Source organism: Abramis brama (genome assembly GCF_963993115.1).
Source record: "Abramis brama genome assembly, chromosome: 12".
In the NCBI taxonomy this organism is placed as follows: Eukaryota; Metazoa; Chordata; class Actinopteri; order Cypriniformes; family Leuciscidae; genus Abramis; species Abramis brama.
Window position 1 is genome coordinate 24,459,889 of NC_139974.1, and position 23,803 is coordinate 24,483,691.

Below are 23,803 nucleotides of genomic sequence, written 5' to 3' on the forward strand. Positions count from 1 at the left end.
ATGCATTAAAAATAGCTTAGAAATCATATTTCTGGATACTCAAATGTGGTTAAAACCTTTGTAGACATAATTTGCATGACAGCACTACAAAAACACATAAAAGTGAAACCCATTGCATCATCTACTGCTTTTCTTATTGTTGTGGGTTTTCTAGGGTGAGTGATATTTATTATAATACATAAGTGAGACCGACTACTGCAAATTTTACAAGTAGGTGTTGTCTTACCTCCAAGCCACGCTGGCGGAGTTTTTTACCCCGGTAAATAAATGGTCATTTTCAGACCGCAATTTAATAAATTGAGCGGTCTGCTCCTTGCTCCCTGAAAATGATTAAAGTAATTAGCACAAGTTTTGTGTCTAACCACCTGACAAATAAAGCCACCCAATGGTAACAAAGGAGTTAAGATGTTTATAAGTTTATAAGAAATAAAAACTTGTGGCTTTTGACTGTGATTTCGCTAGCTATTTAATTAAATGAAAACATAATACTTACATTTAAAAGTGAATTTTCCCTCAACCACCAAACTCGAGGACGGCATTTTTTCAAATGAAAATGCTGTCATCACCGGCGCGCAATGACTTATGGGGTAGGATAGGCCACTAAGGATCCGTTTTTGTATGCTTCCTTTCACTGGGAAACGAAGGGTGCATTTGGCATCGCTTTTAGCCTTTGTCGCGCCGCGATGACGCAACTGGCCTTCGAATACGGCCTTCGTAGGATGCAGAACTGAATTGGGACAGCCTTCATCGCGCCCGCGGTGACGCAATCGGCCTTCAAATGCAACCTTCGAGGATGCAGTCTTTGAATTGGGACGTCCTTCGTCGCACCGCTGTGACGCAATTGGCCTTCAAATACGGCCTTTGCAGGGGCGTAGTTTGTGGGGGGGTTAGGGGGGAGATAACCCCCCCAATATTTAAATCTATGCATTACAACCCCCCCCAATATTTATACCATGATCACAATATCAGGAGGCATACCCAAACTTCAACCCCCCCAATGTTCAAACCAAATCTACGCCCTTGGGCCTTTGGAGGATGCAGCCTTCACATTGGGACACAGCTCAAGTGAACAATTCCAGGATATGCTTTTTTTTCATTGGTTGTTGCGTTAAATCTTACCCAGATACAATAGTGCTATTTTCTGATTGGCTATTGTGTAGCCCCTTTCTTTTTTTGACTGGCTGATTGGCAGGCTCGACTAAGAATTTCAGGGGAGACGCGCTTGATTCCTGCCGGTTCCATAGTGAGAGTGGCGCAGCCAAAGAAATTTTGGGCGCTGTGGCATATTAAATATATTATAAATAGTTTTTCCACATAAGAAATACAATGTGTGGCGGGAGTGTGTGACAAAAGACCGAAATGGGTGACTGTCACGCTCAATGCGTGACACTTGAGAGCCCTGGTTTACTGCAGTGAAGTGATGCTATACAATCCCAGTGAAGTAAGCCAGATTTTGGTAGTCTGCTGCATCCTATGCAAACTAGCACTCTTAAGGGACCTGCAAGATGAGGTTTTGCAACATCCAAATCATTGTGGGTGTGTTTGTGCTACCTGATTTGCATAATTGCATATTCGGATGCTAATTCAATGCTGAAAGTGTGAAGAGTTAATGATGAAAGTTTCATAATGAAAGTTTAAAAACAAAACGACAACAACAAAAAAACAAAAAAACAAAAAAAAAAACCCAGCTTGATGACTCATTTTTGCAATCACCTAGTCTGAATTACATGGAGATGAGATGCACAAAAGGCACAAAGTGTTTCTCTCCTTTTGTCATGTCTCTCTCTTTCTACTTAATGTTTGCATTCTCTCACTCACTTATCCATTAGTAACCTCTTCTGTGATATCTGTCACGATCCACACTCGGGAAGAAGGGAAAGATCCAAGGGTGCAGTATGAAATGTTTAATAGGGAAATCCTTACTCACAAACAGTCCAGGCAGGGGTCAAAACCAAAGAAGCAATCCAACAAGAACAATACAAACAGACAAGAACAGAACTCTGAAGTGGCGTGATACATACAACAAGGACTCCGTAACAAACACTAAACAGGCAGGGTATTAATACACAGGGAAATGACAATGATAATGGGAAACAGGCTGAGTGCAATGATCAGTGATAAGGGACAGCTGAGTGCAATGAAAAGACAAGGATCATGGGGAATGTAGTTCAAGAGTGTGCTGGACACCGTGAGGAAGGAGGACATCTAGTGGTGACCCAAAGAACATAAACCAGACACTGTGACATAACCCCCCCTCTACGGAGTGGCTCCCAGACACTCCAAGACAGGACACGGAACAAAACAAGAGTTCAGGAGGGAGGTGGCACGGTGGAGGATCAGGGGGAGGGACGGGGGGCCAGGTCCATGAAGGGAAACAGAAACAGGGGGTAACAGACTCAAAGGGGGCCAGGGTGACACAGACAGTACATCGGGGAAACAGGGCGAAGCAAACAGTCCATCCGGTGGCCGGGGCGAAACGAACAGTCCATCGGGCGGCCGGGGCGAAGCGAACAGACCATCGGGCGGCCGGGGCAAAGCGAACAGTCCATCCGGCGGCCGGGGCGGAGACTTTCCCTCGGGCGGCCAGGGCGGAGACTTTCCCTCGGGCGGCCAGGGCGGCGACTTTCCCTCGGGCGGCCAGGGCGGCGACTTTCCCTCGGGCGGCCAGGGCGGAGACTTTCCCTCGGGCGGCCAGGGCGGAGACTTTCCCTCGGGCGGCCAGGGCGGAGTCAACAGTCCATTGGACGGCCAGGGCAGAGACAACAGTCCATCAGGCGGCCATGGCGGTGAAGACCCCTCGGGCGGCCACGGCGGTGAAGACCCCTCGGGCGGCCACGGCGCAGGAACCGGAACAGACACCAACGGCTCAGGAACTGGAACTGGCACCAACGGCTCAGGCACTGGAACTGGCACCACCGGAACTGGCACTGGAACTGGCTCCACCGACTCAGGCACTGGCCCTGGCACCACCGACTCAGGCACTGGAACTGGCACCACCGACTCAGGCACTGGCACTGGCACCACCGACTCAGGCACTGGAACTGGCACCACCGACTCAGGCACTGGCACTGGCACCACCGGCTGAGGAACTGGCACTGGCACCACCGGCTCAGGAACAGACACCACCGGCCCAGGAACCGACACCACCGGCCCAAGTGTGTGCGTAGCCCACACACACCACATGGCTGTGGCCATAATGGCCAGGGTCGCGGTCACTGAGTCTATCTTAGACTGCACGGGGACCTCAGAGACTGGGACCACCGGAACAGGGACCACCGGAACTGGGACCACCGGAACTGGGACCACCGGAACTGGGACCACCGGAACTGGGACCACCGGACTCGGGACCACCGGCCTCGGGACCACTGGAACTGGGCTGGAAACCACCAACCCAGGGTCGAAGAGGGGCCAGAGTGGAGAGTGGTGTTGGTCTTTCTCTCATCCACCTCCTCTACTGCGGCCTCCACGGGTCCCGCGAAAAATGACCAATCGGGTCCCCTCAAAACCTTGCCCCCTCTCCCGCTCGGTGGCTGGGGAAGAGGCACTGGTAAACATACTGCTGGATCTTGACACGACGGAGTCCTTCTGTCACGATCCACACTCGGGTGCAGTATGAAATGTTTAATAGGGAAATCCTTACTCACAAACAGTCCAGGCAGGGGTCAAAACCAAAGAAGCAATCCAACAAGAACAATACAAACAGACAAGAACAGAACTCTGAAGTGGCGTGATACATACAACAAGGACTCCGTAACAAACACTAAACAGGCAGGGTATTAATACACAGGGAAATGACAATGATAATGGGAAACAGGCTGAGTGCAATGATCAGTGATAAGGGACAGCTGAGTGCAATGAAAAGACAAGGATCATGGGGAATGTAGTTCAAGAGTGTGCTGGACACCGTGAGGAAGGAGGACATCTAGTGGTGACCCAAAGAACATAAACCAGACACTGTGACAATATGCAATGGCACATTGTTTGTGATGCTCAAGCTCGGAAACATAACAAAGACTGTGAAATTATTCCATGGTGACCGCAGTGTTGCAAATAGATGCAATTGTTTCAAAAATTGGGAGTACACAGACACCTTTATCTTTATGCGTCTGTCTATGTCTCCCAGAGTGGTGCCATGTGCGAATGTCACGATCTCCAGTCACTAGCCCAGTCACAGCAGCATTACGTTTCCCAGTATCCCTCCTGGCTCCCACCTGCACATACTCAATCATCACCCATACCTGCCATCAGTCACCCTCATCAGCAGTACAACATTTAAGCACGCTATCCACACTCTCACATTGTCTGATCTCGTCACTCTCTACCGTATGTATGGACATACCTGACTGTTTACCTGCCTTGTGGATACTTAACCCTCTGAGGTCGGCAATCACGCCGGCGTGATTTGCTCGGTTTTTTTCCTATTAGTTCAAACGAGAGTGGGTCAGTGACATGTACCATAAAAAAAGTGTTTTTTCAAAAATTTCAAATAACAGGCATAAAAATGGTTGACTTTTGTTCTACTAACTCTCATCTTTATAGAAACATATGAAGAGTTTGGTTCCAAAACGCGATAAATCCATTTTGATTAATTTGAGTAAAAATGTGTTTTCTTTACCAAGAATTTGGCAAGATGAAAAACGCTATTTTCTGTTTCAAACTTTCACATAGCATATTTAGGTTATAATAACAAAACAAATTCAAATCCAGATTTTGATTTTCAAAGATTTATTATAAAAACTGATAATTTTTTCCCCAAAATGCAATAAATTCATAACACTTTTTTTCCCCAAATGCAATTAATCCATTGAATCAATATAAAAGTTATTTTTCATATTGAAACTGTTGAAAATACACAACAAAATAAGTTGATCCATCCACATATGACAGCCTGAACTCGATCAATATCTTATTAACGTTACAGGCACTGGACTAAAAATACATTCAATCAGCTATCGCTAGGAAATACCTCCTGAACTTTTTTGACGGCGATCATCTGTAAAACGGCTTAGTCCTGCTCGGTTTTCGTTGACTTTGAGTAAAACAACTGAAAGTTTTTCAAAAGATCCCCTGGGTTCAACGTGTCAGCGTGACAGAAGTTTGATGCTGTCGTGTGAGAACAAGCAATAGCCGGCATTTTTCCTCCTCCCGCGCCTCGTCTTCTTAATCTCCTCACGTAAATGATTAGATTTCGATGGCTTACGTTTCTTCCCTACCGCAGAAACCACCACAGGTTCATCAATGCCGTCAAAATTATAAAAGATTTTGTTTGATTGTTGATCAAAAAGTACAAAGTAGATAGGAAAAACTAGGATGCCGGGTGTATTCAAAGCGCTGCCGTTACTGTTTACAGTGCGTGGAATGGTGCGCTGTGATTGGTTGAGAGCGGATTTATCTCATTCTGCAGAGAAAGGAGACTGGCGTTTGTCGCGGTTTGGAAAGAAAGGGAGAAAACATGACAGAATAACACGGCGGATATCGCATTTTACATAAAATTTCAAATTGACTTTTCAATACTGACCCTATACAATACTGATTTTTGCAGGAACTCAATTTTTTTAAAAATGGCGTTCATCGCGTTTTGGAACCAAACTCTTCATATGTTGTTTCAAAATTTTCAATTGGAATCAGAATTTATGTGACAATTTGTTGTATTAGTGCGTACAATCGTCATATGGTGTGACATGAAAATAATTGTTTAAAAACTGAAAATGGATTATACCTTTCTTAAGTTACTCACTTTATCAAAGTCATTTATCATAACTAAACTGTGATCCATTATAGTTTTGTGAAAATTAATTAAATTTGTGTATTATTTTCTAAAACATTGCTCAATGTGAGACCTATGCCGTCGGTCTTTCAACATATTTTCTATTTATTGTGACAAACCTTGCTAGAAAATTATAAAAAAATTTGTGACTCTTGCTGATACTATTTTCTATGTATTCCATGAACATTTTCAGGTTTTATAATTAATAAAGGTATGTTATTTTCACAATTTGGAATGTCACACCAAATGATATAGTGTCACACCATATGATAATGTCGCCATGTGTCAATGCAAACCATGTATTATCCTACTTATTGGTGAGTACTGATCACTCATATGGCAGGAAATATTTAACCACTCTTAAATGCTGTAAGGCAATATTCAAATTTGATTGATTTATTTGATATTTAACAATAAAACAAACATTTTTTTAATATTGTAAAGAACATCAATTAGGAGCGAGATGTTCGCATGTTCCCAGCAGGCACATGTGTTGCGGTCGCTGGACCTAGCCTCTGTGACATAAAAAGGTTTATACCTTATGAGCTGTCTGTAGGACAGCTGGTGCTTTTTTTCACATTTTTGCATGTAGGTCTTATGAAGGTCCTTTAGTGAGGAAGTCAGCACTCGTCTTTGTCTTTTCTCTTTCCTGCCTACTGTGTCCTTCTTCCCAGGAAGCACAGTGCTATTTTCATCTAACAGCAGGAAGGATTCCACCTGAGCCTTTTTCTCATTTTTTAACTTTTTCCTGGCTGGCAAGTTGGATTTTTCTCTGACTGTTAGTTTTGTTACGTTTTGCCTCACACTTTGTTTCCTATATTTCTCAGCCCTCTTCTTTTCTTTGCTGACTTTTCTCTGGAGCCTTTTGTTCTGATCCTTCAGTCTCCTTAATGATTTATTCAGCTTCTTTATCTCTTCAGTGTGTGGGCTTGGTGGTGGTGATGTAGGACCTGGGACTTGACCTGGGTCTACCTGGATGTCTCCATCATAGATGGAGTTATCTGGGGGAGTCATGTTGAGTAATGCATTTAAATTTCTTCTTTTGGCTCTATATTTTGTTTGAGAATTTCTCCATATCTCCCTCAGCTTCTCTCTTCTTGACAGTGGGAGAGTCTGGATTCTAAATTTAGGCATCTCCACTTTCTGTTTCTTTTCTTGATATCTGTTAACAGAATGGTGTGAACATTTTAACAGCTGTTCAACATTGTTTATTCTCTTCATTTCCTAACTGCGTTCCTCTTAGTTGCACTGCCTACAGTGATGATATTTTAGCTATCATGTATTTTAGCTATCATGTATTGCCAGGCTTCAAGAAATCTGCCTGGAAACAGACAGTTGTTGTTTACTTTTCTTTTCTTTTCCTCAGCCACTCCTCTCTCTTTGCAGGTCTGAATTCAGTCTCTCCCTGTATCTCTTTGTCCTCTCTGCACTTGTCATCATTATCTGCCTCAAGTTGACAAAATAAGTTTTCTTCTTTCTTTTTGACAAGATTTCTGTGAAAGGGTCTGCTGTGTCTGTCTGATGAACTAGAAATCTGTATCACTGAATAAAACTAAACTAAACTAAACACAATCGATGGTGGATAATTACAGCTTGTATGTGATGATGGACCCAAATAAATGTTTAAAAGGACAAAACATACATTGGACTTTGTCACATTAGCATACTAACAACATGCTAGCTATAACAAAGCAGCATAGATTTACATATAATTATGACAAAATAATAACATTTATTTTGCATTTTTATAAAAAAATGTGTCACACCAAAAGACATCTGGAAGTGGGACTTTTGTCAGAGTGCCAACAAGATCTGATTTATTGTAAAAATAAAAATGATGACTCACCTCAGGTTGAACAGTAGCAATACACTGCTAGTTCTGTACAACATTGCTGAAGAAGGTCCTCTCCTTCCCAAGGGTGTCAAAACAGTTGCCTGTTCAAATATCCCAAAATAGTGTCACATCATATGATTTTGATTTGTGTGACACAATCTTTTTGATTAGAACTGACTCAAAACATTATGCTTGGACTTTGAAAAGAGTAGGCTCACAAATAGACATCTGTATCATTTTTCTGTATTTTTTTGAGAATTTTTGCATTTATTTTTTTTTTGTTTTATTCTAGTTCTCACTTTGAGAAACAAGTGCCGGACAGTCACACCATATGAGTTTTGTTATGTTTGGTTGAAAATTCTGAAAAAATGAGTGATGAACTGTTTTAATGTTGAATATGTTCACATAAAGCATAATGTTCTGCACAATATTGAGAATGTTTTTGGCAAATATATTTTGTATTCATACATGTTTGACACTGAAGACAGCAAAACTGCCATGTCACGTCACCCACCCGAGTCAAAATACTCTGTTGACTTTGATCTTACAAACCAGTTTCATACATCAATCGATCCTGTTAAATGTGTATTATTTTTGTGTATACTCACAATAAAAACAAAGTGTTGTGCTTTTTGCCAAATAAAGAAAAATAAACACGAAGCGAGTTCTGCCTTCTCTCTGTCAGTTAAGTCCATTCTGAAACGCGTCCGAAAATCAACAATAACTCAGCGAATACTCAGTCAAACAGACATACAGACACACAGGCATGAAGCTTGAATTCTCTTCTTTTAAATGAAGTAATTTATATAAAAAACAAATATTCTCAGTTCATGTAAGAAAAGAGCGAGATGTCAGTCGTTCTCATCTCATCTAATTATTTTTAATGTGACTCCGCCCACGGAGAGCGCGCGCTATTCAAACGCAAATGACTGAGGCAATCCACGCAAACCTGTGAACGCCCCCATATCAACTGAAGTAAGTTTTTTTTCCTTCTCAAGTGAATTGCGTTTCTGTTTGTGAATGAATGAACGGCAGAGATGTGCGCTGTTTACCACAGCTCACAAAAAGACAGTTTAAATGTTCTGTGTGTGAATGAATGATGATGTTTTAGCAAACTGTATTGCTATACTGAGATGAGAAAAAATCGACTGAAATATGTTGAAATAAAATGTAGGCTATTTGTATAAGCAACATATTAAACTGCAAATTAACATTTATATGCCCTAATATTTCATAAAAACGTTACAGGCGTTTCTGTGTGTGAATGAATGTTTCGCTTTTAGCAAACTGTATTGCTATACTGAGTAAAAATCGACTGAAATATGTTGAAATAAAATGTATTTGTATAAGCAACGTATTAAACTGCAAATTAACATTTATATTTCTTATAATAAAAACGAAAGACCTATGTTACAGACATATAAAAGACAACATTTCGTTGATTAGTTTAGGATAGATTATACATTTTTACTGTAAAATATCTGCCACCTCAAATAAGCTTTTGTTTGCCAATTTTTGCTCATATGTTAAATATAGTATGTTTTGTCAAAAATAAAGTAATCAAATAATCAATCAAATCCTTAACTTTGAAATATGTATGATAAAATGTATACTTTACAAAGAAAGATTACACTTGAATTGTTGTTGTAATTGTAACCTTTTTAATAAAAAAAATATATTTACAAGGTAGATGTAAACAAACTATTAAAAGGTAAATATAAGCCTTTTCTTTAAATAATTTTTATTGTGTTTTATTAGTGACAAATTTGGGGAGAGGATAAATATTCCAAAACTGAAAATACAGTATGAGAATTAACTGCACAATTACTAGACATGTTTTCCTTGGATATTATAGGCCAATTTGCAAGCACAAATTGTGAAAAAAAAAAAAAAAAAAAAAATTGAGATGCTTCCAACTGTTGCTCTTGCATTCTTTCTTGTGGCTATAGGTGACACACCTGAATGAATGGCTCATTAAGTATGCGGGCCCCATTGTCTCCTCAGGTGCGAACCACTAAATATGCATGATGGTGTCATTGGATCGTTGACGCCCACTCGAATATTGCCTTTCCAAACAGAAAGTGCTTTGCAAAATTTAAATCAATGTATTGTGTTATGTGAATGATAAGGCAGGGTGATTTTCACATCATTTTGAAGAAAAAACTCTAGGCGACAACATTAGTCAATTAGTCCATCAGTCAAAAGTCTTATTGACACATATTTAGTATGTGTTTTGTGGCCTTATTTCAGAAACTTTAGTTTTTAGTTTTTTCAATAACCATGCATAAACATTATTCTCTCAAAAATGCAAACATGTACATTCTTGTTGCTCACATATTATGGTAGCCCTGTTTGTGCTAAATAGAGTGTAATTTTTTTTTGCCATTAATATGTTTATAAGCAACTGAAAAAAGCACAAATGTCAGGGCATGTCAGAACATCTCAAGGACCCCAAAAACACCTTAGACCCCAGAGGGTTAACCTTTGCGATCATTATCATCTTCCTTGCAATGACAATCTTTATTCATCCATACTTGCAAAGGACAAAGAGACTTTCAATTTCCAGCTAAGTGGTGACTGAGTGACTTTCTCTGAAACTGTTGGCTTTCCTGATTAATTCCTTGTGTTTGCACGTTTCAATAAAGAACCTGTATCTTTGAATCTGCTGTCTTCTCTTCTAATTGTGACAGAAGACCAGACCAAATTAAAACGGACTCCACTGGAGTTTTTCTTGAACCCGAGGCTCTCCTCTGCACAATATATCAAAATGGCAGGAAGACAGAGGTGTATGTGGATGAATTCTTCGAGTAGTGTTACCCGACGGCGTGGGATGATTGTATCCTTAACAACTGCTTCCAAGATGGACTAGATGACACTAGCCACGTTTCCATTACAGATTTGCGCAAAACTTTTGCGATATTTTCTAAATGTCGATAAAAAACTATTGCGAAATGACATTTCCATTAACCGATGTTATGCGACTGAAACGTAATTTGTTCCTCTTGCGATAAGCCATTCCAACAATTATGGCAAATTATGTTGGTAGGTTTATGTATATTTCAGCCACCGCACTAGCCATTATTTAGTTGTAGGTGTGTTTTCTAAACATTAATGGAAAGGAAAACCCCTTATACTTGTGACAGCACATGTTTCTGGGTGTTTCTCTCTCATCTTTCAGGTCTACTTTCAGGTCCTGATTGTGGCATTTCTTAGAGGTTTAGAATCCAATATTCTTTTGTTGTCTTTTATGAGTTTATTGAAGAACTCTGTCTCATTTTCTGTTCAAACACACCAAGTCATCTACGCCAGGTGACTGTAAATGTGCAAAAACTGTTCCATTGCAGTTTTGCGAAATATTCCTTTTTCGAACTGCCTGAAAAACCACCTCATGCGAGCATAAAAAACATTACAGTTGAAAGCTCAGCCAGGAACCCATTAACTCCCCAGAGCTCAGCAAGAAGCTTGTTCAAGCCCCAAAGCTCAGACAGGAGATAATAGCGCAGAAGGATCCAACAATCCCTGATTCTATAGTAACTACAGCACTGTCCATGATGGCTACAGCCATTTTAGAAATATGCGTTTCTAAACATATTTCTACATCTAAGCTCCCTCGTCATGGCCATGGGCTGCATTCCAGTCTACTTTTAGACAAGTACAAGCAAACTTCCCTAAGCACTTCCCCTCGGGGGAATCCCTGTCACCATTTTAAAGTGCATTCCACTTTGTGAAGTGGACGAGGGAAGTTTACTGTATATGGACAGACCCTCACTCCCTCGATTTTGACAGAGGGAGCGAGTTTACTTCATATGTACACTTCAGGTAGCTCCATATACCACAATGCAACACAATTGTGACGTCAACGCATATTGTGTTTAATTTACCCCACCACAAACAACTCTATGATATATTAATTATTTAAAAAATAATAATAATAATAAACAACTCAAACACACCTATCTACATATAGAATGCTGCATTAAACAATTTCGTATGGAAAAAAATAAAAAAAATAAATCAACCTCATAGTGGATTCTAAGTGATCAAGGGCTTAGCACGTACCAATTCAGCCTATTGCAAAAGTTCCGCCAGTAGTGAGCACTCATGCAACGTAAGCAATGATGTACATCCGAGTGAACGAGATGGAGGGAAGTGAGCAAGTGAAGGGCATGACAATTTTTGTTTCATTAGGTCTTCCGAAATCGGCCCTTCAGACATCTTCTAGTCAGCCAGCACTCCAGACTTTAGCAAGTCAGCCAGCATTCAAGACATCCGTCTCTAAGTCAGAACTCCAGATGCCTGTCTCTCAGCCAGCACTCCAGACATTCTCAAGTCAGCCGGCACTCCAGACGTCAGCAAGTCAGCCAGAATTCAAGCATTCAAGCCACCCGGCCTTCCAAGGGTTAGTTTCATCAACTGTGTAATTATAGATGCAATTACATAAATTAATTACAGCTGTAATTACATGCAGGTACTTTTTTTTCATTCAAGCACAATATAAAAACATGTATGTACACAATAAGTGCATTGTATCAAGTGGTTAACTTAAATGTTAGTACACTGTAGTTAAAGACACTTCATATAAAGTGGGACCATATCTCTTTGACTAATTATTAAAGGTGCTCTAAGCGATGCCACGCATTTTTTAGGCCAAACTATTTTTTGTCACATACAGCAAACATCTCCTCACTATCCGCTCGCTGCCTGTCCCCTGAACACACTGTAAAAAAAATGCAGTCTTACTAGACACCACAGGCTCCACAAACGGCAACAAAAACAAACTGGGCTCACCCGCACCACGAAACACAACAAACAGTGTTCCAGCCAATAACCGACAAGCAGTATTTGAGGGTGGGGTTTGGGGGGTTAGTGCACGTACACATGAAGGGGGTGTGGAGGAGAGAGAAGCATGAAGAGGGAAGTTTGAATTATGGCCAACACACGACCAAAGAGACGACGTTTTGATGAACAAATTGCAAAGAAGAGGGACAAGGATAAGGAACACGCGAAGTACCGAATTTACATCGGAAAAACCTTCGAAAGGTGGCGAGAACTCCACTGGCAGAAGGGATTCCATTGTTTATGCTCACTGGGAAACGCAAAGCTAACGTTATCTTGCTATTATTGCGTCCTTGTATAATAGTTATAACCTCAGGTGGTGAAATGATTTTAAGATAATGTTTCTCTTTTTCTGCATTCTGTTCTGCAATATATAAAAGCATTTATCTAACTTGGTGACATTACACATTGAATGAAGTATCAGTAAAACTTAACTTTGTTTGTAGTGACTACTTTGACTTTCCTTTATGCCGGAAGGGAGGGGAGGAGGGAGGAGACGGGATGAGGAGGAGGGAGGGTCTAGCTAGCCTCCGTTTTGTTTGACAACAATGCGAATGTCAACAAGAAATTACGTCCCCCGTCATCGCTTATAGCACCTTTAATTTGGTGAGTGTACTATTCATTTTAAGGGTTAGGGTTAGATTTGATTTAAAACAGTCACCACCAGTGGAACAAATTATCTTTTATAAATGTTCTTTTTAGCCAACGGTATACGCAGCCTGCGCCCCGAAGGAAGGGCTTTAAAGCAGGAGTGGAGGGGATGGGTCTGGTCTGAATATACTGCTGTTGCCTTTTTCTCCATAAAATGTGAAAACGGCTATTGCAATGTACAATGTTTTTGGCTGGTGATCTTATTTGCTTCGTTAATTGCTCGTATTAATTAATTTTTTTTTGTTTCATTATTAAATTGCCATACCACAAAACGATATTATATGTTAAAATACTTTAAATCATCGATCTGTAAACAGTAGTAAGGATCCTCCTATCAATACTAAAATTTCTTAACTTCCTAAATGCTGTCTTGTTTACTTATGTATATGGTCCACATTTTTCATCAATAATTGTAACTAAATATTTAAAATTTGAAACTTGCTGTACCTTTAAACCTTTTATAATGACTTGTTCATGTGGGAGGCCAGATGTACCCATTCCTTCTCAATGTTCAATTGTAGATGACTGTTATCAAACCATTGTACAAGACTTTTAATATACTCAAGATGCTGCTGCTGCCGAGTCTCGTGCCAAGATGGCCGCCGCTTTGGTGAAGAGATGAGTCCCACTGTAGAGATGAGTCCCACCTTAGGAACCCAGTAGAATGCCTGATAGTAGCTGTTCTCACGATAACTTGTAGCCAACATGAGCTGTTTTAGCTTTTGTGGTAGCTTTATGTAGCATGCTATATCCCACTTCTATGTAGGCCTAAAGCTAAATCCCGCTGCTATATGTTGTACAGTACAAAATAAGATAAAAGCAGTTGGTAAAAAGATTTTAAACAAGTAGTCTAGCTGTCACGCCTTGGAGATGTTTTTCACGTTTTCTTGGACTTTTCTGTTGGTTCTGTAATGTTTTGTCTGAAGCCCCTTGACTTTACCACTAGATGGCGTTATTTCAACCCAGATTAATTCTCCTTTGTTAAATTGTTGTAAGTCATGCCCTCACCTGTGTTGAATTACTTCTAATGACAAACCCTATTTAAGGCCCCACTGTCTTTTTGTTCTTGTTCAGTCCTGATGTTGGTCTAAGCATTGTCATTCTCAAGGATTCTTTGGGTTTGAGATTTTTCCTGCCTTCTGTTTTTGAACTTGGATTCTATGTTTTTTTTTTTTCCTTTTGTGGACTCTTGGATATATGTTTCTGGATGCATGTTTAAGGATATCTCTTCTGTTTTGGATTACCCTTTTTTGTATTGCCTCCCAAGGGGAGTTGTTTGAGTTTGCTTTTTTTCTCTGAAGTAAAGAGCCAAAGATAAAACCCAGACTTTTGAGATTTCATTGTTTTCACATTCCTCTGCACTTGGGTTCAACCTCTTCCAGTGGTGGAGTGGTCAGCATCAAGGACACACACACACACGTCGGAGACCCGAGTTCAATCCCCAGCCGGATCATAACAGGTTCTTCATCTACTTCACTGTTTAGTGCGTCTTCATCACTGTCTTCACCTGTTGAGTTCATTGTTATCTTCAACATTATTAGTTTAGTTCTAGCACCTGTGTTCAGTTAATTAACCCATCATCATTATGTTCTTCACCTGTTGTTTTGTCATCAGTGTGGTAATCATCTGTGTATTTAAGTTCCTGTTCTTGATTCAGTGTTCGTCGGTCAATGTTTGAGCATACGCTCTCTGTGTAGTACCATTTGTTGTATTTTGCCTTCTGGAAATTAAATCTTTGATTTTGTGGTAGTTATTCGTCTGCCTCCATCTCCAATCCCACGCATGACACTAGCAGTGTACCATTAAGTAATATATTTATTTGTATAGCGCTTTTCACAGTACACACAGCTATACAGAAAGATATACAGCTATTGTATAGTAATTGAATTGTATATGTAAGCTAGCTAAAAAAAAAAATTTTATTTCACAATCTATAGCTTCGGTTACATACTAATATATGAAACATATGTTAAAAGACATTAATGGTCATTATAACGTAGTTCAAACGACTTATACAATATAGTGATTTTGTCTGATTTGTAACATAGGGCATATCCCCGGAGCTGCTGGCACCGCCATGGCAGCCCATACTGCCGGATCCGCCATGGACCCCTGAACTGCCGGTACCGCCCTGGCAGCCCAAACCGGCTTCCTGCTCCAAGTAGGCCACGCCCTAGTCAGCCTCCAGGGTAGCAGTTGCTGTAACAGTTACATTGAAGATCGTTAGTATAAACAGAGAAAAGCAGAGGTGATAATACAAATCCCTGTGGTATCCCTGAATTTAAGAAATATCTAAATCTAGTATTAAATGCTGATGTAAAATCCATTGTTACGATCTTTTAAGGTCTAGGAGATGTTTCGCAACACTTATTTTATTATCACTGCTGATGGCTGAATAAAGTGGAAAAGACACATGACAGACTCAACTTAGAGACAAACTGGATTTTTATTGACACAAAGCCGAAGCCACTAGACCCAGTTCTCAATAATAATGAAGTGTGCTATGTACAATGTTAAAGATATAAATTGAACAAAAAGAAATAAAAGGGAAGAGAACCAAAAAAGTGGCGCCAAAAGAAAGAACAGAATATAACAAAACAATCCTTATACTAAACCTAAACCTAACCAAAGAAAAAGGTAGAAAGAAAACCGAAATCTTCGGTGCATCCGGCACCTAAATAAACTAGCTACTAAAACAAAACATACACAGAGTGGCGCTCACTCCTAACCTAGTGTATCTAACAAATAAACAACACTACGGGCATTATGTATACCGCGGCATACTGACCTGTCGTTCTCTTTCCCAAAGAGCCGTGTTACAGGACCCCATAACATTGAATTAAGACACACATCGAAGCTATTATCTTGAAGATTGAAACATAACAAGTACTAGAGGTACAGATAAACCGAGCACAAAGCACACAACTCATTCCACTACAAAGAGCAAGACTTCACTATATAACTCATTCCACTACAAAGAGCAAGACTTCACTATATGGATCTCAATTCACATTTTAGATAACTCAAACCGCTACACAAGCTCGTGGTCGCTTCAGAGAGAGAGAGAGACCGCATGAATGAGCACGCCATCCCTTTGAACCCAGCTGGACAACTCTGATTGGCTCACGGACGCCGCCCCAATGATGAGTGACGTCCCGCTAGGCCAGTCACAGCAGCCTGCGAGCCGAGAGCGAGCTAGAAACAGAGAGAGATAATGAGTACAAACAATCAACACGTGCAAAGTATACTAGCGTGCGCAGACCAGTGAAAACTAGACAAAACACACGTGGAACGTAACACTTCCCCCCTTAAGAATCAACTATATGGAATGTCTCAAACACATAGTTGTTCAAATACAAACGCTCAAATGACACCATGGGCAACTCTAGACAGTGCGTCGGCGATGACATTCTCAACACCTTTCTTATGCTTAATTACCAAGTTGTAACCTTGTACAATCAGAGACCAGCGCATCAAACGCTGATTCTGATTATACATGCGTGATAAAAAAACTAAAGGATTATGGTCGGTAAACACGGTGACCGGAATGTTACTCAATCCGACATACACGTCAAAATATTGAAGTGCCATTAAAAGTGCAAATGCCTCCTTCTCGATCGTCGAATAATTCAACTGATGTTTGTTGAACTTCCGTGAAAAATAACAGACCGGATGATCAATTCCATCGTCACCTGTCTGAATCAACACAGCTCCAGCACCAACAGAACTCGCATCTACATCGAGTTTAAAAGCAAAGTCACAGTTCGGTGCGGCTAAAACAGGTGCATTACACAAAAGATCCTTGATCGTATTAAAAGCATGTTGACAATCCTCAGACCATAAAAACGTACGAGATGGACTAAGAAGCACAGTTAATGGATGTGCAATCGTCTAATTTTTTTTACAAAAGCCACGATAATAGCCAGCCATCCCTAAGAATCGACGGAGCTCTCGTCGAGTGGTTGGAGCAGGGAACTCAGCTATAGCCGTAACTTTTGCTTCTAACGGGCGCACCTCCCCTTGACCGACTTCCTTCCCGAGATACGTAATAGTGGCCTGCCCAAACTCACATTTGGCTAAATTTAAAGTCAACGAGGCTTTCTCCAAACGCTCGAAAACTGTTCGCAATGACGAAATGTGTTCTAGCCAATCGGTCGAGTAAACTACTAAGTCATCTAAATATGCATTGCACTTAGGTACCCCAGACAACACGATGTTAATAAGCCGCTGAAAAGTGTCCGGAGCGTTACGCATGCCGAAAGCCATTACTGAGTACTGAAGAAAACTATCAGGAGTAACAAATGCAGAAATGTCAGAAGCACGACTCGTAAGAGGAACTTGCCAGTAGCCCTTTAAGTCTAACTTACTGACATAACGGGCTGAACCGAGATTGTCAACGCAATCTTCCATGCGCGGTAAAGGGAAACAGTCGGGCACAGTCACCGCATTGATTTTTCGGTAATCAGTACAAAATCGCGCTGTGCCATCGCTCTTCGGCACTAATAAGCATGGAGAACTCCAAGGACTACAGCTGAACTGAGCAAATCCATGCTCTACTAGATACTCAACCTCATTTCGCATCACATCTCTTTTTGCTGCATTTACGCGGTACGCATGCTGTTTAATCGGAGCAGCATCACCCACATTAATGTCGTGCTCCAAAACTGTAGTGCGAGAAGGTACATCGTTAAATAAAGCAGGAAAATCATCAATCAACTGCATAATATCACAAGCTTGTTGCTCAGATAAATGAGATACATGAGATGTAAGATCAGATAATACCTCAGAGTTCTTAAGTCGAGCACATTGTTGATGAGTGTGACGAAGAACGACTCCATCATCCTCCGGATCAGTAATCTCGACAGCAGCACAAGTGAACACAGGAGATGACACAGGAGATGACACAAGAGATGACACAGGAGCAACGATTTCTTCTGCAAGTGACACATTCTGAACAGCTTCTCTATTGTAAAAAGTCTTTAACATATTCACGTGACACACTCGAGTTTTCCTTTTTCTATCTGGAGTTCCGATTACATAATCTGTAGTACTAAGCTTTCTTACCACCTCGTATGGTCCAGAAAACCGTGCTGATAAAGCAGACCCTACCATATGCAGCAACACCAACACTTGATCACCCTTATTAAAGGTACGCTTTAGTGACCCTTCATCTTGCCCTGAGCCACTTCAAGTGACTCTCTTGCCACGGAACAGGCTTGATGCAAGCGCTCACGGAACTTACTCACATAATCCAGCACGTTCATTTTCGGGCTAGACTCAACAGACAACAGACTCTCTTTGAGCATTTTCAAAGGTCCTCTGACAGTGTGTCCGAATACTAGTTCAGCCGGACTGAATCCGAGACTTTCCTGAACTGCTTCTCTGATGGCAAATAAAAGTAATGGTACACCCTCATCCCACTCTTTTCCTGTTTCCATACAGTACTTTCTAAGCATTGACTTTAACGTTTGATGGAAACGTTCAAGTGCCCCCTGGCTTTCAGCGTGATAGGCACTTGCGATTCTGTGGGAAACATTTAAACTAGACAACACTTGAGTAAAGATTTTCGACAGAAAATTAGTGCCTTGATCTGTCTGCACAATTTTTGGTAAACCAAACGTAGAAAAAAACTTCACAAGCGCTCTAGTTACGACAGGTGCCGTGATTCTTCTCAATGGGATCGCCTCAGGAAATCTAGTTGCAGTACACATCACTGTCAATAGGAATTGGTTACCAGTTTTAGACTTAGGCACCGGACCAACACAATCAACAATAACATGTTCAAACGGCTCTCCTACTACCGGAATAGGAACAAGAGGAGCACACGGAATCACCTGATTTGGTTTGCCAGTAATCTGACATACGCGACAAGTGCGGCAAAATTGTGTAACATCAGCTTTTATTCTAGGCCAAAAGAAGTGTCTTAAAATTCGGTGATACGTCTTCTTAATCCCTAAATGTCCTGATAAATCATGATCGTGAGCTAGAGACAAAACTTGTTGTCGGTAACATGAGGGAATCACGATCTGATACACATTACTCCATTCAGCATCATCTGCAATATCCGAACACCATTTACGCATCAATAAATCGTCCTCAACGAAATATGCAGCTTTTCTCTCTTGAGCTTTCTCTGTGGACACAACAGCAGCAAAGCACTTTTGAAGACTTTTATCCTGTTTTTGAGCAACAATAAGTCTCTCGCGCGTCACGCGCAGCTTTACACTCGGAGTATCTGGAACATGCGAATTTTCAACAGTTTTAATTTCGTCAGGTATAACATCATTGATAAAAACAGGTGCGATAAAAGATGTAGCCAAATCATCAGCATCCGTCTTACGAGCTTGAGCCCGCGTCACTACACAAGTTGAAAATGTTTCCGGATATGACTGTGATAACTCATCAGGTTGTTCGAGCGCAACTGGATTGTCAAGGACTTCCAGCAAAGGCATGATTTTTCCACCGGCTAAATCATTGCCTAAATTAAGTTGTACCCCACTCACAGGTAAACGTTCACGGACAGCTACTTTCACAAAACCCGTGCATAGTTCTGATTCTAAGTGAATCTGATGCAACGGAACTTGAACGAGACCCATCTCTATGCCCTGTACTAGAACATGACTGCCACAAAAAGTTTTCTCCGAAAACGGCAGTACATCTGCACTAATAAAGGACTGCATGGCTCCAGTATCACGGAGCATCTGAACTCTTATCCGTTCCTCAGAATTTCCCGTAACGGAAATTAACCCTTCCATCAGAAAAGGTACGTAACTGGAATCAGGCTTGTTACACTCAATTTTTTTAGAATCAATCCGTTTTACAAAACCAGCAGTCTTAGGTACAGAACTCGACTGTTTTCGTTTCAGCGCAATACAATCGGCAATTAAATGGCCAGATTTGTGACAATAAAAACATTCTCGATCCTCCTTTGATTTTCGAAACGGACTACTCGAGCTCACTTGATTAGCAGCTTTCTCAAAACGCGCAGAAGCAAACATATTTTTATGCGTCAATGAAAATTCATCTGCCAGAACAGAGGCTTGAGATAAAGACGTTACTTTTTGTTCATTCAAGTAAACGACAACGCGCTCAGGTATACAATTCTTAAATTCTTCTAAAAGAATTAACTCACGCACGTCTTTAAAATCACTTACTTTACTAGATGCGCACCATTTATCAAACAAAATGCCCTTCTCCCTCGCAAATTCAACAAAGGTCTGACTGGAATTTTTCTTATGACTCCTAAAACGCTGCCTATAAGCTTCGGGTACCAGCTCATATGCACGCAAAATCGCAGCTTTCACTACTTCATAATTCACGCTATCCGCTAAGGACAACGTAGCGCATACATCTTGAGCTTTACCGGTTAACTTGCACTGTAACAGCAACGGCCAAACCTCTTTAGGCCAATGCAGTGTGGATGCAATCCGCTCAAACACACTAAAATAGGAATCGACTTCTGTTTCTCGAAACTGCGGCACAAGAGAAATATGTTTACTGACCTCAAAGGTGGTCCCCCCCAAGCCAGCACCAGCGGGCTGTACGGGTTGCGTAACTGGAACAGGTGTCACCTTGCCTGCACTCAACTCAAGTTCACGCAGCTTCACCTGCGTCTCCGCCTCAATTTCGAGTCTGCGGACTTCAAGTCGGAATTCCATCTCAGCCCGACGGTCTTCTGCCCGTTCGCGCGCTTCCATTTGAACTCGCGCTAAGCGGACTTTAAGTCGCGCATCACTTCCAGACTCACCCGAGGCTGGAGAAAAAGGATCAAAGGGCGGCAGAACAGCTTTGGCCTCAGACCCCTCCACCTCAGCCATTCCACCCAGCTCCTCCTCTCCAGGGCGACCGTCGGCACCAAGAGAACCTTCACCGACCACCGCAGGCAGCGCCAGAACACCCAATTCAGCCAACCTCTGAGACACAGTAAACCTAATCTCTCTTTTAAGCCGCTGCTTCGACACAGCAATCTGATAATGAGCAGCGATACGCAGCAGATCCTCTTTCCTACACTTACTAAATTGCTCCTCCGTAGGTGCATTAACAAACGTGCCTAAATCAAAATCAGCCATACTTACTCCTATCAGAATCACTAACCATATAATCAGCCAGCCCATCCGCTAATCACTGCCTCGCGAACATTACCACTCTACAAGAAAAGTACTGAACATGTTCATTCCACCACTCACATCAGCAGTAATAATAACTCGGGAAAAATATGAATATTATCATTAATATCCCGGACGAGCCTCCATTAAATGTTACGATCTTTTAAGGTCTAGGAGATGTTTCGCAACACTTATTTTATTATCACTGCTGATGGCTGAATAAAGTGGAAAAGACACATGACAGACTCAACTTAGAGACAAACTGGATTTTTATTGACACAAAGCTGAAGCCACTAGACCCAGTTCTCAATAATAATGAAGTGCGCTATGTACAATGTTAAAGATATAAATTGAACAAAAAGAAATAAAAGGGAAGAGAACCAAAAAAGTAAATAAACTAGCTACTAAAACAAAACATACACAGAGTGGCGCTCACTCCTAACCTAGTGTATCTAACAAATAAACAACACTACGGGCATTATGTATACCGCGGCATACTGACCTGTCGTTCTCTTTCCCAAAGAGCCGTGTTACAGGACCCCATAACATTGAATTAAGACACACATCGAAGCTATTATCTCGAAGATTGAAACATAACAAGTACTAGAGGTACAGATAAACCGAGCACAAAGCACACAACTCATTCCACTACAAAGAGCAAGACTTCACTATATAACTCATTCCACTACAAAGAGCAAGACTTCACTATATGGATCTCAATTCACATTTTAGATAACTCAAACCGCTACACAAGCTCGTGGTCGCTTCAGAGAGAGAGAGAGACCGCATGAATGAGCACGCCATCCCTTTGAACCCAGCTGGACAACTTTGATTGGCTCCCGGACGCCGCCCCAATGATGAGTGACGTCCCGCTAGGCCAGTCACAGCAGCCTGCGAGCCGAGAGCGAGCTAGAAACAGAGAGAGATAATGAGTACAAACAATCAACACGTGCAAAGTATACTAGCGTGCGCAGACCAGTGAAAACAAGACAAAACACACGTGGAACGTAACATCCATAAAAAGCAATCTGACATGAGCATTATTTTAACTGTATCTAAATGGTGCTTGGCCTTATGTACTAAGGTCAGGGAGGCATCCACCGTGCTCTGATTGGTCATATAAGCAAATTGTAATGGATCTTCAGAGTCATTAATTTGTGCTAACAGTTCTTTGCATAATTTGCGCTCCATGCAGAGAACAGATGTAAGGGCAATTGATTAAAGGTCTTTAGGAGCTCTGAGGCATGAGGTGTTTTAGGTACTGGGATAACAATCATATTTTTCCATGCTATTGGCACAAAACCATCATCTAAAAAGACCTGAAACAGCCTTGTACATACATGCCCAAGTTGTTTTGCACACTCTTTTAGAAAAATGTCCTTAAGGCCACCTGGACTATTAGCCTTATTTGTCTTAATTCTGTGGAGCCCTTTGATTACCTCCCCTACCTCTATTCTCATAGGTTCAGATTCTGTCAGAGTATCAATATTCACAGCACCTGCAGTATTATCAAATTGTGAGTAAAATTTTTTTTTGTTTGAACCACCTCCTCTGCACAAAACATTATGTAACTGGTAATCGTGTCATTCAAAGACTCATGATCATCATTGCAACGATTAAATCATTATAAAACTAATCCCAATCTGTGCTCTCAAAACAGTCTGGTTTTGAACAGGTTTTCAATTGAGTCTTTAGTCCATGACTGACCTGCTGGAGAACAGATTTGTCCTTTTTAGCATACGTCTATATTTTGGAAGGAGAAGGATGACGTTATGATCTGAATGTCCTAGTGGTGGGTTTCCTTGGTACATAAGCACCATTCACATTACCTTATGACTCCACCCGGCTCCCTCGTCCCACAGGCTGTGCCTTGGTCAGATGTCGTCCTGCCTGCACTTTCGGTTCTGTATGGCTCCATCTTCACCCTGTGACCAAGTTTCCCAGGTTCCCAATGGTTTCAAAATATCAAATAAGCAATAAGCTAATATTGAAAAATGGCGGCGGTAGGTGCGCACAGGTTGGCAGGTGCTGTGCACCCTTTACCTAAACCGTCTAAACCATTTATAGCACGCTGGTTTTCAGTATTGTATGTGTCCACAATACTTGTGATTTGTGTGAGACAAAATTATTTACAAAGAGTTCAAAGAGAATGTGACAATATTGTTCTCTATACAAAACTGCTTAACAATGGACATGCTGCGATTGCCTCAAAGACGCACGAGAAGAAGAGCAAGCGCAACTATGCAGAAGTTGAACTGTTAATTGTACTGCTACTTGCCGGTGATATAGAACTCAATCCTGGACCACAGCTACCAGCTTCGAGTACCACACTATCGGCTTCTTCTCCAAACAGCCCCCAGCGTCCCGGTTTTGACAGTCCCACTAACCAAACTCACTCGCCATCGTTGGGGCTTCTGTTTCCGCTGGCTGTGTTGACGACGGCCTGCGCTCACCTTGGGCCGGCGGTAGGTGGTGTGCTGTCTCCTGGTTTGGTGCCCCCGCTGTCCGTGCTTCCCCCGTCTGGTCCTGAGCGGTTTGGGGGCGGGTCCGTGGTGGCGGCGGGTGTGGTTGGCGGCGGCCTTGGTCCGGCTCTCTGCCCTGGCTGTGCAC

The 23,803-nt window shown here is 41.6% G+C and overlaps 1 protein-coding gene across 1 annotated transcript; it reads right to left on the minus strand.

Annotated features, from left to right (window-relative positions):
* Positions 1 to 1,012: 1,012 nt before the first annotated feature.
* On the minus strand, positions 1,013 to 23,300 carry LOC311093036 (uncharacterized protein; the record flags this gene model as incomplete). Its single annotated transcript, XM_084130113.1, has 10 exons — positions 23,023 to 23,300; positions 20,002 to 22,102; positions 19,129 to 19,323; positions 18,823 to 18,885; positions 17,871 to 18,022; positions 7,614 to 7,702; positions 6,215 to 6,929; positions 3,392 to 3,530; positions 3,064 to 3,251; positions 1,013 to 1,042 (listed from the first exon to the last, which is right to left on the minus strand). Exons 2-10 carry the CDS (start codon positions 21,200 to 21,202, stop codon positions 1,013 to 1,015), a joined length of 2,772 nt encoding a protein of 923 aa, XP_083986239.1. The 5' UTR covers positions 21,203 to 22,102; positions 23,023 to 23,300.
* Between the last annotated feature and the right edge of the window lie 503 nt (positions 23,301 to 23,803).